This window comes from Pseudophryne corroboree, chromosome 5, assembly GCF_028390025.1.
Source record: "Pseudophryne corroboree isolate aPseCor3 chromosome 5, aPseCor3.hap2, whole genome shotgun sequence".
NCBI lineage: Eukaryota > Metazoa > Chordata > Amphibia > Anura > Myobatrachidae > Pseudophryne > Pseudophryne corroboree.
The window spans coordinates 268,079,671-268,098,372 of NC_086448.1; the positions used below are offsets into that span (position 1 = coordinate 268,079,671).

The 18,702-nt window shown below is 43.3% G+C and overlaps 1 protein-coding gene across 2 annotated transcripts in view; it reads left to right on the forward strand.

The window, feature by feature from the left end:
* SNRK (SNF related kinase) overlaps window positions 1-18,702 on the forward strand; it is a 114,549-nt gene that overhangs the window by 93,948 nt on the left and 1,899 nt on the right. For both annotated transcript variants that reach the window (XM_063922316.1, XM_063922317.1), the window contains exons 3-5: window positions 2,731-2,872; window positions 3,736-3,948; window positions 4,285-4,419. In XM_063922316.1, the coding sequence (XP_063778386.1) occupies window positions 2,731-2,872; window positions 3,736-3,948; window positions 4,285-4,419 (490 nt within the window). The remainder of the gene's footprint in view (window positions 1-2,730; window positions 2,873-3,735; window positions 3,949-4,284; window positions 4,420-18,702) is intronic.

Consider the following 18,702-nt stretch of genomic DNA (forward strand, 5'->3'; position numbering starts at 1 on the left):
CTTATTGGCATAGCATTGTGTTTGCAGTGTGCTTCCATTGAGCTGAATGTGCATTTTCAAGTGCGTTGACTTGTATTAGACACAATTGGGAAACATGTACAGCAAAAAGTGCAACCGCAATTAAATCCTTTCCATTTTTTTTTCTGCATTATTTTACATCTTATACATTGCTTTTTGTAGCCACTGTCTTGTGATTCTGATGGTCTCGGGCAGAACAAATAGATTCTATAATGTCAGTCTTGACAGCTGCTACACTGAACTATAGAACGTATCAGACCTAACCAACAATGCAAATGCAGGCATTCTGGTGTGTTATACATGAGTACTGTTTCTCCTTGCATCACCTAATACAGGAAAGCCTAACTGTAGTGTACATCTAGATAAGTGGTATTCCCATGTTGGAGAACCTAAATCAGTTGGTAGGTAGATATTATTCATGGACATCACTACAAGCCCTTGTTCCCAGACTGGAGCCGCACACTTGCCTTTATGGAGAGAATGCAGAATATATTAGTGTTGTAAGAGCACCTACATGAAGTGGTCACACAGCGTAACCAGTACAATACCTTATTGCTGGCTAGATTCCATCTGGTAATATTGTAACCTGCTACATAGAATGTGTGACTGCCCATACATACTCTGTGAACTGAGCATCAGGGGGCAAATGTTCAGAAGTGATAGGTTGATAATATAATAATGTTATTATTAAAACCTGTTCTAAGGGGGTATTTCAGTTCTCTGCAGATGTAATGCTGCGATGTCCGGCTGCACAAATGATTGCTTTGTTAAAGGGAGATATTTACACTCCTTTTCCTGTGTACTTCTATGGGGTGTGAGGGGAAAAAGGAGCAAAGACACATTGGTGTGGAGTACCGTCATGACCATTCCGGATCACATTGCAGAGTATTGAATCTGTCCCTAAGAAAGCATTATGCTAATTGACACTTACTACTTTGTGGGTGGGGGTCAAAACAAAGTACTTTGTGCGCTTACTTTCATAGTCTAAAGGCCCCCATCCACTAGTGAGACTTATCTGAACTAAAACTTGGATCTGATTTTCCCCCAATCTGCCCGCCAGCTTCCCGGGAGTCCTGTGATTACGATTTGCTACTTGAATGTTTTTTTTGTTTGTTTTTTACATCCGATATATCTCATCCGATTGTGTACCAATGCACTCCGATGTGCACCTTTTCCTCCAATTGTGATAAATATTCTGATCCAAGGAGCATGGGCACGTGCCTGTGATTGGAGTCAGAGGAAAATGACATGCGATGTGACACTTTTTTCATCCGATCCCTCGTTCCGAAAGCTCGGAATGGGATGATAAGTGGCCATATCGCACGAGTGGAAGGGGGCCTTAGCATCCCAATGTACACACAGGTTTATTTATGTGATGATGTAAGTGGTTAGCTGTTGATTCTCCTGAACTGTTTTCTGTTGTCAGTAACTTTGTGTTGGGATACAGTTCCGTAGTTGCATGTGTTCACTCCTATATGCCCTACTATGTCTGTGCCATAGTTCTACGATAATTAAACCTTCACTCATGTTGATATCCATTCTGCGACATCCTTTATTCCTTTCCACTACTTGTGGGTTTTTGCTTTTTTGTTTTGCAAACTCACTTTGCATGGCTTTTTGGCTTATGTAGAACATCCACTATAATGGAACATCTGCTCTACTTTAAAAAAAAAAAAATACAGGTGAGGACAAGCGGCTGTGTGTTAGCATGGTCCAGTTATTGCCGACACAGGCATGCACCAGCTATTGTTTACAGCATGGAAAGAGTTATTTGGGTGTGTTCCTTTCTAGCTGTGACTGCAAGATATATGCATGTCTGTGGCAACAGGAATGTGACAGGATATTGTTCAGCTGCTGTCCCCGGCCACTTAAGGCTGGTCTCTTATCTGCCCCCATGTACACCAGATTGCAGCTTGCTGCATTATTCTCTTCAGAATGTCCTGCAGTGCACATTGCCCTCTCTCAGCTCACTGACACAGTGCTGGTTTCTATGGTAATAACTCATTCAGCACATTCATTCATTCTGTGCCGCAACACGTGCCTGCTCCATTTTACTCACCTGCTATTGTCTCTTAGTCAGAGCCCTAATATTTGTCATTATAGTAATTGATTTTACTAGTGTTTTTCTTTGAGTGAGTCTCATTAATGCAGTAACTTTAACATTATTTGATATGGTATATCCGTCCTTGGTAGTATGATGCTAGATGTATTTAATACTAAAACCAGACTTGTTTGTGACATAGCAGCTGTATAGTCCCTAAAAGCCGCCCTTTCTATTTGCGCTCAAATGCACGAAAACCATTCTAGGATCCTGTTTATTAACAGTTACTTGCATAGCGCCGACATTACACCGGCATTCTATAGATAATATTTCATCCACAGGGGAGCCGACACTTTGTATTCCCTAAAACATGGACACATGATGTGGGGGTTGTTTTCATCAGAAGCCAATTAACCTACCATTATGTTCCCTTTTTAATCCTTTTTTTATCTATCTATGGATTAAGACCCAGAATGACATGTCATAACATTTTCATGGTGTGTCCCTAATATCTGAAGAAAATGGATTGTTTTACAGTTTTGATATTGATTCCCAATTAACAATAAAACAATAACAAAGTTGGGTGGTAACTGGCTACACTAGAACCTCTAGGAAGTCATCGGTGCATTAAAGGGATGTGTGCTTAAGCTGAGCCTCTTGTTTCTTTTCAGATATATGGAGTCTGGGTGTCATCCTCTTCATGCTGGTGTGTGGAACTCCTCCATTCCAAGAAGCAAATGACAGCGAAACACTGACTATGATCATGGACTGTAAATATACTGTGCCCAAGCACGTGTCCAAAGGGTGTAAAGAGTAAGTACATCCTTCTAGTGCTCTTAGATCTTCCACAGGTCCAAGGATCGTGGACAGAGAAACTGGTATCTACAGGGACATTTTAGTTTGGGCCAGCCTTTCTTGCTTGAGTACGATCTTCTGTACAGGCTTTAGTTAGCACTAATCTGTAAAGTAACTGCTGTCATCAATTGGCAGAATTATAAAGTTTGCCTCCATATATAATTTTACAAAACTCAAAGCCTCAAGAAACACTGTCATACAGGTAGTAATCAAATAACCAAACCAGGATTAATATACCTCAGCACCTTTTAAAACTGTACCGTGGTGCTTCACTGGTAGAGCACCGCACCCCAAGTAGAATAGGGAATTTGTACTTCTGTTTTGTGCACTACTGTGTTATGCTGTACTCTGAGGGGAAGGCTCAGTGTAATTGGTAGACGTTCGGTAATTAGACCCTTGCTCTGACTGATGGCATCTAATAGATCCCCAATTATTTCAGAGGATACCTTGAAAACAGGCGCTGTTAGGGTTCCATGAGGACCAAACATGAGACACTGCTGTAATAGAACTACTGTATACCCTAGTAGTCACACCAATATATATACATACATCAACCAAATTAAATTCCAGGTTTTTTTTTTTTATTCTTCCTAAAGCCCTGTCTAACTTTGGGCACAGGGACAAATATAATCTTATTGGAGATCTAATGATAGTGATCATATTTAGAGTGTTGTAAATATGTTCAATTTGAAAGCAGATTGTTCGGTACCGTTTCTTCCTTGTATTGATTCTGCATAGACAATTACTATACTACTTGTGGCATGTCACTTCTCTTAGCATTTGCCTGTATCATTCTGATGTTTCACATTTTCTTCTTCCAGCCTTATCACTCGCATGCTACAGAGAGATCCTAAGAGACGGGCATCTCTAGAGGAAATTGAAAACCATCCATGGCTCCAAGGAGTTGATCCGTCACCTGCAACAAAGTACAACATTCCTCTAGTGTCCTACAAAAACCTCTCTGAGGAGGAGCACAACGGCATCATACAACGGATGGTTCTAGGCGACATAGCCGACAGAGATGCCATTGTAGAGTAAGCTGTCACTATCTTTCCCATAAGGGGTTATTTTCTGTGCATGAGAGGTGTTGCTCAGGTGCTTTCCTCAGGGGAAAGCCTCACAGAGACTGTACAGTCCTTATTCCTGCAAACGTAGAACTCACTGATTCCTGCTCTAAACACACGAATGCATTTTGTTATTTCCTATAAACCAGGAACAGCACCAACAATTGATCTGTGCACAGAGTGAGCCTTTAAGGGAATGCTATTCTGAACTATCAAGTTATTTAGTAGGGTTTAGCTTTAAGTTCATAAAAGCAGCTGCAGTTGAGTTCTACATTACGTTTCCTGTTTTATATTTTTTCCTTTCAGCGCCTTGGAGACAAACAAATACAACCACATTACAGCTACGTACTTCCTGCTGGCAGAAAGAATTTTGCGAGAGAAGCAAGAAAAAGAGATTCAGGCCCGTTCTGCAAGCCCCAGTAACATCAAGGCCCAGTTTAGGTACTGATTTTATTCATTACTATAAGTGTCATTTTGTCAAGTGGAATCAGGATAGTAACACCCTTCTTAAGGTGCATACACACGGTGCGATGTATGCTAACGATTTTGACTATACAGTCAAAGTCGTAAGGAAAGTTAGTCAATATTGCACCATGTGTACACAGCTTGCGATACGGATGCGTGCTCCCGTTGGGTCGGTATTGCAAAAAAAAAAATACACTGTGCAGGCAAGTCGATCTTGACTATCTAGTACAAAGTATAGTTTAGTCAAAATCGCACACAGCCAATATCTCAAGTAAAAATAGTCAAAATTAGCACACAGTCAAAATTGAAGATGGTCAATATGTCACTGTGTGTATGCACCTTTTAAGATTTCCTTTCCAGGGCTGGCTTTGACTAGACTCTGATCTCCTTCTAAAGTATCCAGAAAGTTGCTCTGATATATACTACAGTAATACATGGTTTACCTCTTTAGACCATATCACTGGTAATTTATATACCTAATATACTTTGTAAACATATATGTGTGTGTTTATTTTATATACCGATATCTGTTAAAATTTATATTTTAACTACGTCATAAGTGCCCCAAAAAGCAGTTCTAATGTCTCCTCTGCTTATTTGTACAAAATACCGCCTTTCTTTACTGATACAGGAAGAACCTAATATGAAAGGTTTTCTTCCAGCTGAAAAGGTCAATAAGCAAAATAAAAGGAACAAGAAAAAAAATGAACATAAAAGCTATTTTCTACGGTTCCTTATGATCACGTGCCTTTTTATGGCCTTTTGGTAAATACAGCCTTAATTGTTGCTTGTATTCTTCACTCTCATTGACCTGTCACATTTCCCCATGGTCAAACAATAGGTAACTGTATTATCAGTAATTAGCTGCTAGTGTTCAGTAGAGCACAAAGTATGAACTGGTGAGACCTGACTGCTGTGCCAGGCTATTGAAGAGAGACCGAGACCTTATAGATTGGGTAATAAACAATGCACACTAATGTCGCAGTTGTGCGCTCTTCTGGAGATTACAGTGTAATGTAGGTAGAATTCCAATTAACCCTCTCCTTCTGTGTAGAGATATACTGTATAAATACAGTAGTTGTAAGGAGATTTTGCAGCTTAAGCAGTGTTATTCCTCGCCTATGTGTGCAGCAAATCTGAATCAGAAATGCAAGTATGTGACTGCCTGCCAATTTTCTGTGGTGCTGATTTGTATCCTAGCAACTACAAGTGGCATCATAAGGGCCTTAGACAGGCCTCGCTCAGAGTTCTTTGCTCACATTGTGCCCATTATTACAGTGGGACTATAATCAAGAAAAGTCAGTTCTAAAACGACCAGAAATAGATTGCAGAATATTGAACGATTCAGTATCAAAAATACTTTTGTTGAGTAGGTTGTTCTTTCTTAACCCTCTATGACCCATTGCACGTTTCAGGTGTATCCCAGTGATGACACTGGTAGAGTAGATGAATGAGGCCTCTGTAACCCAAAACATATGGATGGTCATTTAGACCCAATTTCCATCCTATTGGACAACGATTTGCTAGTGTTGTAGCTCATTTACCAAATATTGCAATTCGTTCTAATTCGATATTTTGGTTTGATATTCTAGTAACTCCAATGACTGCTTGCATAATGATTTTGCTGGAATTCGATTGATAAAGTACGCCATTTTACTTGTAAAGTGGGATACTCCCCTCGTGGCGATCTTTCTGAGTGAAGCCATATTTCAAACTCGCAGCGTCGGGTGCTGCCATCTGAAAATTTTAACAATGTTTTTGTACATTTAAATGGTTATTGGGATTTGAATGGCAACCGTCCTCACAATACAGTCTATCTGTGTCCATGTAAATGTACAAGTCCCGGGTCATAAAGGGTTAAACTACTGTGCCTGTTGTAAAGGTGTTTTGTTGTGTTTTTTTTTTTTTTGTACTGACCCATGCTATCATTATCACAATATATATTTCCTGGAAACGCAGCCTATAAACTATAGAGTGGTGTATAGTTTGAAACTGTACCTATTACTTACCCATTATTGAAAAATGAGCAAAAGCACTCATCCAAGGGAAAGGAGCCATTGACACCAATTGTCATACACTGGGAAGGAAGTGTGGTAGTCTGGGACTCTCTTGCTGCATCCCTACTTGGTGACTTGCACAAAGTGACTGGCACCCTAAACCAAGTGGGCTGCTACAGCTTTTTTGCTGCACCTCTTGTCTACGCCTAGTTGGTCAAGGGCTAATTTTGTCAGAACTACCTCTCAGAAAAAAAAATTACTCCCATATCAGGTGTACTATATCTTTACATTTAGGGAGGTGTATTCATGGTGTAAAGGACACAGTGTAAACGATAGATAGATAGCTATAGATAGATAGATAGCGATAGATAGATAGATAGCTATAGATAGATAGATAGCTATAGATAGATAGCTATAGATAGATAGATAGATAGCTATAGATAGATAGATAGCTATAGATAGATAGATAGCTATAGATAGATAGATAGATATATCTATTTCTCTGACGTCCTAAGTGGATGCTGGGACTCCGTAAGGACCATGGGGAATAGCGGCTCCGCAGGAGACTGGGCACAACTAAAGAAAGCTTTAGGACTACCTGGTGTGCACTGGCTCCTCCCACTATGACCCTCCTCCAGACCCCAGTTAGAATCTTGTGCCCGGCTGAGCTGGATGCACACTAGGGGCTCTCCTGAGCTCCTAGAAAAGAAGGTATATTTTAGGTTTTTTATTTTCAGTGAGATCTGCTGGCAACAGACTCACTGCTACGAGGGACTAAGGGGAGAAGAAGCGAACCTACCTGACTGGAGATAGTTTGGGCTTCTTAGGCTACTGGACACCATTAGCTCCAGAGGGATCGAACACAGGACCCGACCTCGATCGTTCGGTCCCGAAGCCGCGCCGCCGTCCCCCTTACAGAGCCAGAAGCAAGAAGCGGTCCTGGAAATCGGCGGCAGAAGACTTCGGTCTTCACCAAGGTAGCGCACAGCACTGCAGCTGTGCGCCATTGCTCCTCATGCACACCTCACACTCCGGTCACTGACGGGTGCAGGGCGCTGGGGGGGGGGCGCCCTGAGCAGCAGTATTAAACACCTTGGCTGGCAAATCTACACAATATATAGTCATATAGGCTATATATGTGTAAAATACCCCTGCCAGAATCCATAAAAATAGCGGGAGAAAAGTCTGCCGAAAAAGGGGCGGGGCTATCTCCCTCAGCACACTGGCGCCATTTTTTCTTCACAGTGCAGCTGGAAGACAGCTCCCCAGGCTCTCCCCTGTAGTTTTCCGGCTCAAAGGGTTAAAAAGAGAGGGGGGCACTAAATTTAGGCGCAATATTGTGTATACAAGCAGCTATTGGGAAAAATCACAGTTATAGTGTTAATCCCTGCATTATATAGCGCTCTGGTGTGTGCTGGCATACTCTCTCTCTGTCTCCCCAAAAGACTTTGTGGGGTCCTGTCCTCAGTCAGAGCATTCCCTGTGTGTGTGCGGTGTGTCGGTACGGCTGTGTCGACATGTTTGAGGAGGATATGTGGAGGCGGAGCAGAGGCCTATAAATGTGATGTCGCCCCCTGTGGGGCCCGACACCAGAGTGGATGGATAAGTGGAAGGTATTAACCGACAGTGTCTACTCCTTATGTAAAAGGCTGGATGACGTAACAGCTATGGGACAGCCGGCTTCTCAGCCCGCGCCTGCCCAGGCGTCTCAAAGGCCATCAGGGGCTCAAAAACGCCCGCTACCTCAGATGGCAGATACAGATGTCGACACGGAGTCTGACTCCAGTGTCGACGAGGTTGAGACATATACACAATCCACTAGGAACATCCGTTGCATGATCTCTGCAATGAAAAATGTGTTACACATTTCTGACATTAACCCATAGTACCACAAAAAAGGGGTTTTATGTTTGGGGAGAAAAAGCAGGCAGTGTTTTGTTCCCCCATCAGATGAGTGAATGAAGCGTGGGTTCCCCCGATAAGAAACTGGTAATTTCTAAAAAGTTACTGATGACGTACCCTTTCCCGCCAGAGGATAGGTCACGTGGGGAGATATCCCCTAGGGTGGATAAGGAGCTCGCACGTTTGTCAAAAAAGGTGGCACTGCCGTCTTAGGATACGGCCACTTTGAAGGAGCCTGCTGATAAAAAGCAGGAGGCTATCCTGAAGTCTGTATATACACACTCAGGTACTATACTGAGACCTGCAATTGCCTCAGCATGGAGAGTGCTGCTGCAGCGTGGTCTGATACCCTGTCAGATAATATGGATACCCTAGACAGGGATACTATTTTGCTAACCATAGAGCATATTAAAGACGTCGTCTTACATATGAGGGATGCACAGAGGGATATTTGCCGACTGGCATCCAAAATTAATGCAATGTCCATTCTGCCAGGAGGGTATTAGGGACCCGGCAGTGGACAGGTGATGCTGGCTTTAAAAGGCACATGGAGATTCTGCCTTATGAAGGTGAGGAATTGTTTGAGGATGGTCTCTGGGACCTCGTATCCACAGCAACAGCTGGGAAGGAAAAAATTTTACCTCCGGTTTCCTCACAGCCTAAGAAAGCACCGTATTATCAGGTACAGTCCTTTCGGCTTCAGAAAAGCGAGCGGGTCAAAGGCGCTTCCTTTCTGAACAGAGACAAGGGAAGAGGGAAAAAGCTGCACCAGACAGCCAGTTCCCAGGATCAAAAATCTTCCCCCGCTTCATCTGAGTCCACCGCATGACGCTGGGGCTCCACAGGTGGAGCCAGGTGCGGTGGGGGCGCGTCTCGGGAACTTCAGCGAACAGTGGGCTCGCTCACAGGTGGATCCCTGGGTTCTGCAGGTAGTATCACAGGGATACAAGCTGGAGTTCGAGGCGACTCCCCCTCGCCGTTACCTCAAATCAGCCTTGCCTGCTGCCCTCGGAGAAAGGGGAGGTAGTACTGGCGGCAATTCACAAGCTGTACTTCCAGCAGGTGATAATCAAGGTACCCCTCCTTCAACAAGGCCGGGGTTACTATTCCACAATGTTTGTGGTACCGAAACCAGACTGTTCGGTGAGACCCATTCTAAAATTGAAATCTGTGAACACTTATATACGAAGGTTCAAGTTCAAAATGGAATCGCTCAGGGCGGTTACTGCAAGCCTGGACGAAGGGGATTACATGGTATCACTGGACATCAAGGATGCTTACCTGCATGTCCCCATTTACCCTCCTCACCAGGAGTACCTCAAAATTGTGGTACAGGTCTGTCATTACCAATTCCAGACGTTGCCGTTGGTCTGTCCCCGGCACCGAGGGTATTTACCAAGGTAATGGCCGAAATGATGTTACTCCTTCGAAAAAAGGGAGTTATAATTATCCCTTACTTGGACGATCTCCTTTTAAAGGCGAGGTCCAGGGAGCAGTTGTTGGTCGGAGTAGCACTATCTCGGGAAGTGCTACAACAGCACGGCTGGATTCTGAATATTCCAAAGTCGCAGCTGGTTCCTACGACGCGTCTACTGTTCCTGGGTATGGTTCTGGACACAGAACAGGAAAAAGGGTTTCTCCCGGAGGAGAAGGCCAAGGAGTTGTCATCTCTAGTCAGAGACCTCCTAAAACAAATACAGGTGTCGGTGCATCAATGCACGCGAGTCCTGGAAAAGATAGTAGCTTCTTACGAAGAAAATCCATTCGGCAGGTTCCATGCAAGGATCTTCCAGTGGGATCTGTTGGACAAGTGGTCCGGGTCGCATCTTCAGATGCATCGGCTGATAACCCTGTCTCCAAGGGCCAGGGTGTCGCTGTTGTGGTGGCTGCAGAGTGCTCATCTTCTAGAGGGCCGCAGATTCGGCATACAGGACTGGGTCCTGGTGACCACGGATGCCAGCCTTCGAGGCTGGGGGGGCAGTCACACAAGGAAGAAACTTCCAAGGACTATGGTCGAGTCAGGAGACTTCCCTACACATAAATATTCGGGAACTTAGGGCCATTTACAATGCCCTAAGTCAGGCTAGACCCCTGCTTCAACACCAGCCGGTGCTGATCCAGTCAGACAACATCACGGCGGTCGCCCATGTAAACCAACAGGGCGGCACAAGAAGCAGGATGGCGATGGCAGAAGCCACAAGGATTTTCCGATGGGCGGAAAATCATGTGTTAGCACTGTCAGCAGTGTTCATTCCCGGAGTGGACAACTGGGAAACAGACTTTCTCAGTAGGCACGACCTCCACCCGGGAGAGTGGGGACTTCATCCGGAAGTTTTCCAAATGATTGTACACCATTGGGAAAGGCCACAGGTGGACATGTCGGCGTCCCGCCTCAACAAAAAGCTAAAAATATATTGCGCCGGGTCAAGGGACCCTCAGGCGATAGCTGTGGACGCTCTGGTAACACCGTGGCTGTACCAGTCGGTGTATGTGTTCCCTCTGCCTCTCATACCCAAGGTACTGAGAATAATAAGAAGGAGAGGAGTACGAACTATACTCGTGGTTCCGGATTGGCCAAGAAGAGCTTGGTACCCAGAACTTCAAGAAATGATCTCAGAGGACCCATGGCCTCTGCCGCTCAGACAGGACCTGCTGCAGCAGGGGCCCTGTCTGTTCCAAGACTTATCGCGGCTGCATTTGACGGCATGGCGGTTGAACACCGGATCCTAAAGGAAAAAGGCATTCCGGAGGAAGTAATTCCTACGCTGATTAAGGCTAGGAAAGATGTGATCGCAAAACATTATCACCGCATATGGCAAAAATATGTTGCTTGGTGTGAGGCCAGGAAGGCCCCAACGGAGGAATTTCAACTGGGTCGATTTCTGCACTTCCTACAGTCAGGAGTGACTATGGGCCTAAAATTAGGTTCCATTAAGGTCCAGATTTCGGCTCTGTACATTTTCTTCCAAAAAAGAACTGGCTTCACTGCCTGAAGTTCAGACTTTTGTTAAGGGAGTGCTGCATATTCAGCCCCCGTTTGTGCCTCCAGTGGCACCGTGGGATCTCAACGTGGTGTTGGATTTCCTGAAGTCGCATTGGGTTGAGCCACTTAAATCCGTGGAGCTAAAGTACCTCACGTGGAAAGTGGTCATGCTGTTGGCCTTGGCGTCGGCCAGGCGTGTATCAGAATTGGCGGCTTTGTCATGCAAAAGCCCTTATCTGATTTTTTTTATATGGATAGGGCGGAATTGAGGACTCGTTCCCAATTCCTTCCTAAGGTGGTATCAGTTTTTCATGTGAACCAACCTATTGTGGTGCCTGCGGCTACTTGGGACTTGGAGGATTCCAAGCTACTGGACGTAGTCAGGGCCCTGAAAAATATATGTTTCCAGGACGGCTGGAGTCAAGAAAACTGACTCGCTATTTATCCTGTATGCACCCAACAAGCTGGGTGCTCCTGCTTTTAAGCAGACTATTGCTCGCTGGATCTGTAGCACGATTCAACTTGCACATTCTGCGGCTGGACTGCCGCACCCTAAATCTGTAAAAGCCCATTCCACGAGGAAAGTGGGCTCTTCTTGGGCGGCTGCCCGAGGGGTCTCGGCTTTACAAATTTACCGAGCTGTTACTTGGTCGGGTTCAAACACTTTTGCAAGAGTCTACAAGTTTGATACCCTGGCTGAGGAGGACCTAGAATTTGCTCATTCGGTGCTGCAGAGTCATCCGCACTCTCCCGCCCGTTTGGGAGCTTTGGTATAATCCCCATGGTCCTTACGGAGAGTCCCAGCATCCACTTAGGACGTCAGAGAAAATAAGATTTTACTCACCGGTAAATCTATTTCTCGTAGTCCGTAGTGGATGCTGGGCGCCCATCCCAAGTGCGGATTGTCTGCATTACTTGTATATAGTTATTGCCTAACTAGAGGGTTATTGTTGAGCCATCTGTTGAGAGGCTCAGTTATATTTCATACTGTTAACAGGGTATAGTATCACGAGTTATACGGTGTGATTGGTGTGGCTGGTATGAGTCTTACCCGGGATTCAAAATCCCTCCTTATTGTGTCAGCTCTTCCGGGCACAGTATCCTAACTGAGGTCTGGAGGAGGGTCATAGTGGGAGGAGCCAGTGCACACCAGGTAGTCCTAAAGCTTTCTTTAGTTGTGCCCAGTCTCCTGCGGAGCTGCGATTCCCCATGGTCCTTACGGAGTCCCAGCATCCACTACGGACTACGAGAAATAGATTTACCGGTGAGTAAAATCATATATATATATATATATATATATATAGATATAGATATAGATATATATAGATATAGCGTGGATAGAGTTTGGCACTCCTAAGACAGATATTTAGCTGTAGCCGGTGCCTTCATAAAGATAAACATATAAGACGAGGATGCGGCACTCTCGGCTTGAAGAAATCACAGCAACAACTTCTAATTTGTATATATATATTTATATTATCTCAAACACTGAGCAACATCCCCAAACAGGTAATTTCAACTTTAAACTTGTCATTTATTTTGTACAGTCTGGACATGGCTACTAATGACGGATGCACAGACAAAATTCTTAAAGCTGTGTGTGCAAATGCTAGGAGCTTAGGAGACAAAATTCCAGAGCTAATTGCGATAATGACGTGGGATAACCTGGATTTTGTGGCAATTACAGAGTCATGGTGCAATGAAAATCATGACTGGGACATAGCTATACCAGGATACAATTTATTTAGGAAGGATAGAATAGGAAGAATAGGAGGAGGGGTAGCAATGTATGTGAAAAAAAGCATAAATGCTACTTTAATACAAAATATTGAAGACAAAACTGGGGCCCTTTGGGTCACCATAGAAACCGGGGAGAAGGATGTTATTCACATTGGGCTGATCTATAGACCACCAGGCCAGGGGCAGGATTTGGGCAGGAACCTATTGTTGGACATCACTAAAATTGCTTTAAAGGAAGAAGTCATAATCATGGGAGACTTTAATTTACCTGATGTAAATTGGCAGGGGTCTTTTGCAAGTTCAACTACAAGTGGCAAATTTTTACATTCCTTACAGGGAGCATCTCTCAAGTAATTGGTGACGGAGCCCACTCGCAAAGATTCAATATTAGATTTAATTCTTACAAATGGTGATAGGATATCCAACATATATGTGGGTGAGCACCTGGGATCCAGTGATCATCAAGCAGTATGGTTTAGTATAAAGACAGGATCCAACTCTCGTCACACAAAAACAAAGGTGTTGGATTTTAGAAATGCTGACTTTGCAAAAATGGGGAGATGTTTAAGTGATTCATTGGCGGACTGCTGGAACTTGGAAGGACTGCAGGAGAGGTGGGAAAAACTGAAAAGTGCAATACTGAGTGCAACTGATCTTTGTATCAAAAGGGTTAGGAAAAGCACCAGGAAAAGGAAGCCAGTGTGGTTCACAAAAGAAGTATCAACTAGTGTGAAAGCAAAAAAAGATGGCTTTTAGGAAATACAAACAGACTCAAAATATTAATGACAAAGAGGTGTATCTTGACAGACTGAAGGATGCTAAGAAAGTGATCAGACGTGTAAAGGCAGAAGCTGAGGAGAAAATGGCCCAGTCAGTAGATAAAGGGGGCAAAACTTTTTCTAAGTATATAAGTGAAAGGAGAAAATCAAATGGAGGAATAATAAGACTTGAGACACAGAGTGAGCATTTGGTGGAGGGTGACAAGGCAATAGCAGATCACCTAAATAATAATTTTTGCTCAGTATTTACTACAGAAGAAGGGATGGGGCCACAGTTAAGTTGCAAGGACATTCATAAAAATAAGGTAGATGAAAGTACATTTACAGAGGAGAAGTCCCTAACAGAACTTTCACAACTAAAAGTGGATAAATCAATGGGACCAGATGGGATACACCCAAGGATACTCAAAGAGCTAAAAGATGTGCTGGTTACACCTTTAACAGAATTATTTAACCAGTCACTAAATACAGGTGCTATTCCAGAGGACTAGAAAAGAGCAAATGTAGTTCCACTGCACAAAAGTGGAAGCAAGGAAGAAGCAAGTAACTACAGACCAGTAAGCCTTACATCAGTAGTAGGGAAAGTAATGGAAAAACTATTAAAAGAAAGAGTTGTGGAATATCTTACATCAAACCACTTACAGGATCCAAAACAGCATGGATTTACTGGTGGGAGATCATGCCAAACAAATCTTATTGACTTTTTTGACTCTGTGACGAAAATAATAGATCAAGGGGGAGCTGTAGATGTAGCATATCTAGACTTTAGTAAGGCATTTGACTCTGTCCCACATTGCAGACTGCTAAATAAACTTGAAAGCGTGGGGGTGGGTTATAAAACGGTTAAATGGATAAGAACCTGGTTGCAGGATAGGAAACAGACAGTTGTAGTTAATGGAGTGCAATCTATGGAGGGAAATGTTACCAGTGGAGTACGCCAGGGATCTGTACTTGGTCCAGTTCTCTTTAATATCTTTGTTGGTGACATTGCAAATGGTATTGAAGGGAAGGTATGCCTTTTTGCAGATGATACAAAGATATGCAACAGAGTAGACACACCGGGAGGGGTAAAACAAATGATTGATGACCTAGGTAGGCTTGAGAAATGGTCAAGAACGTGGCAACTACAGTTTAATGCTAAAAAATGCAAAATCATGCACTTGGGTCTCAAAAACCCAAATGCTAAATATAGTATCAAGGGTACTGTAATGGAAACAACTGAGGAGGAAAGGGATTTAGGAGTTGCTATTTCAAGTGACTTGAAGGCAGGAAAGCAATGCAACAAGGCAATGAGAAAGGCAAGTCAGATGCTTGGTTGCATAGGGAGAGGAATCAGTAGCAGGAAAAAAGAAGTGATAATGCCACTGTATAGGTCATTGGTGCGGCCCCATCTGGAATACTGTGTCCAGTTCTGGAGACCATATCTCCAGAAAGATATAAATACATTAGAGAGTGTACAAAGAAGGGCAACTAAAATGGTGCATGGCCTACATCACAAAACTTACCCGGAAAGGCTAAAAGATCTTAACATGTATAGTTTGGTGGAGAGAAGGGAAAGGGGGGACATGATAGAAACTTTCAAATATATCAAGGGTCTTAACAAAGTTCAGGAGGGAAACATTCTTCAAAGGAAGAGAAGTATTATAACTCGAGGACATACACTGAGACTGGAGGGGGGGAGGTTCAGGGGAAATTTAAGGAAAAATGACTTCACAGAAAGGGTAGTGGATAAGTGGAATAGCCTCCCATCAGAGGTGGTAGAGGCTAAGACTGTAGACCAATTTAAACATGCTTGGGACAGGCATATGAATATCCTTACAAAGAATTAAGGTTCAAAAAGGGTTGAGATTGCCTAAAGGATAAAAAAAAAAAAAAAAAGTGCAGACTAGATGGGCCAAGTGGTTTTTATCTGCCGTCAAATTCTATGTTTCTATCCGGAGAACAGAAAATAGGAATTTTCTGGCCCTGTAGTGACGTCATGACATCACTTGTTCCGGGGACCAATGACAGATGGCGGGGCAGTGGCTTTACCCTTCCTGGACCCACTGCCAACACACCCAACCTACCACCGACATGTATTTAAAAATTTGGATAAATCCCATATCCAGAATGCTCCTGGTCCCTAGCATTCTGTAAATATGGAAGACTCAACCTGTATTCAATTCAGTTATTTACTGTCCAAAACTTCAGATGCAGCGAAGTGAAATTACAAAAGGCTCCTGTATGATAAAAACAATTCACTGTAAATTGAATCTAAAAATCACAGATGGAAAGAAGCTACTCCTGAACCTGCATGTGTGGGGTTTAATGCTCCTTAACCTCCTGTTTGACTGTAAAATATCAGAAAGATTTAGAACATGGATGATTATTTTCCACCGTAATTTATTTGCCTTTTAACATCTTACTTAAAAAAAGGAGTGATTACTCCTTTTTTTAAGTAAGATGTCTTCTAACTGAGGTAGTGATTGACCATTCATCCGTTCTGCTGCTTTAACTACTGTCTATACACATACGCACTACCTGGGAGCTATTTCCACACCACACCAAGGTAGAATACACCAGTGTGGTCTCCATTACATGTCTGTGGAAATGTATTGTAATAGTCCTGGGCGGACTTGCAGCAGTTAACCTATGTAAGTAGAAAAGGCGTTGTTGCGTCTTTCCCATTGCAGAACAGATGTGAATAGCCCAATTGAGGTCATCCATGTTATTCTCACATAAACACCCTCTCCACTACTATGTCATTTATACGCTGTGGGTGCATATATTCGTTCTTTTATCCCTTTTAAAAGATGACCTCTTTTTTTTTGGTTTTTTAATTGTTAAGGGATAAATAGATATCTCATTATGGTAATCAAATATTCCAAAATGCGGAAACATCAGAAATCCATATCCGAAATGCTTGGGACCAAAAGTATTTTGGAGAGACTCAACCTGTATACAAAGAATATAATAACACGCTTAAGCCAGATAACTAGGCAACACTAGTACTGATTTTAATTTTAGGTGTGCTTTCAGCACCACTTTGCGCAGACTGGAGTGATCTGACGGAAAATCCAACATCTATTTACATTTTGGAACCCTTTTGCCAACATTAATTTATGAATCAACAGTTAAGGGATAAAAAGGCTAAGCTATACTGGCATATTCAGTTATGTGCGGATTTTAGAAAAACCCAGCGGAGCAGGGTTTTTTCCCCATCAAATTGAAAAACAAAATGAGCAGCGCATCTTTTTCTCACAGCCCCACAGCAAGTTATTTTTGAGTAATAATTCTGTCTTTTTTTTTTTTTTGGGGGGGGGGGGCGCGCATCAGCTCCAGCGGCAGTACCAGTAAGGCTACACCTACGGGGGGTATAACCTGATACCATTTTTTTGTTTTGTTTTTTTTTCCTCCTCCTTCCCCCCCCAATAGGATTTTGCACCCAAAAAAAATTCCTGACCGTTTTGTTTTATTGAATTCCATAGGTATCAGGATCACGTATACCTAGTGGTTCAAAATTTGTCACGGATTGCTCTAAATTTTAGATTTAGGTGGGATGTGTTCAAACTGAAATCTAAATTGCAGTGTCAAAATAAAGCAACCAGTATTTACCCTGCACAGAAACAAAATAACCCACCCAAATCTAACTCTCTGCACATGTTATATCTGCCTCACCTGCAGTGCACATGGTTTTGCCCATTAGAGAAAGATTTTGCTGCTTCAATCGGTCTGAATTAGTACCCTTAAGTTCTATCGACATTTGTGGGAACTTCTGCAACAGTTTTGGGAATAACTATAGTTGGTTAAATCTGCAATAGTTGGCTAATTGAGTAAAAAAAATGTTACATAGAATATGACGGCAGATAAGAACCATTTACCCCCTCAAGTCTGCCCTTATAGGGTTAGGGGTTTGGTTTGGGTATTAGTTTTAGGGTATTAGGGGCCTAATACAGCATGTGCATTTTTTTTTAACATCTACGATACATCTACAATCCATTACCCTGACATGCGGGGGGACGCCTACACAGGGCAAGCTACCCCGCAAACATGCGAAAGCATCGCACGGCGGCAGTGCTTTTGCATGTTTAGAGTAGCCCTCCGCTTACGCAGCCTAGCTGCAAAGGCAGACGGCTGGCTACCGCCATGTTTTGGGTCTGGATATGCCTCCATTGTCTGGACCACGCCCCCCCAACACCGAGTCGACGCAGCAGCAGCAGCATTCCATGCTGAATTAGGCCCAAGGTTAGGATTAAAGGTGAGGGTTTGGGTATTGGTGTTAATGTTAGGGTATTAGAATTAATGATGAGGGTATTAGTGTTAGGATTAAAGGTGAGGATTAGGAGTATTGCTTGCTTTCTCTTGAACCCCCGTTTCCCATACGAAGTAAAGCCCTGTCAGCCCATTCCCCAGGTTTCCAGTAACTGATATGCCTGGGTATGATTCTGTCAGTGAACCAGAACCTAAACCAATGAAAGTAGCACAGGGCCTAATTCAGCTTGAGTTGTAGTTTTGCGAAAAATCGCAGAACTACAACACCTGTCTCTAGCATGCGGGAGGCCGCCTCGCATGCCGAATCCTCCCTCCCCGCTAATATGCGAGCGCATAGGTAGCCCTCTAGCAGCGAAGTCAGTCGCCGCCCCCCCCCCCCCCCCCATGTTTGGCGTCACAGCGGCTGCCGGTGCCCGTGCAGCTGCTAATGAAGCTGAATCTGGCCCAAAATCTGTTATACCTGGAACCAAATTATTTTGATTGCATTTTGTTCTACGCTTTCATTTTAGAGTACATTGATACATTTAATTTCAATAAACTGGAAAAATGGGGTATTCTAAATCTGTTCACCCGCAATGTGTATAATGATTTTGTAGGCCTACATATG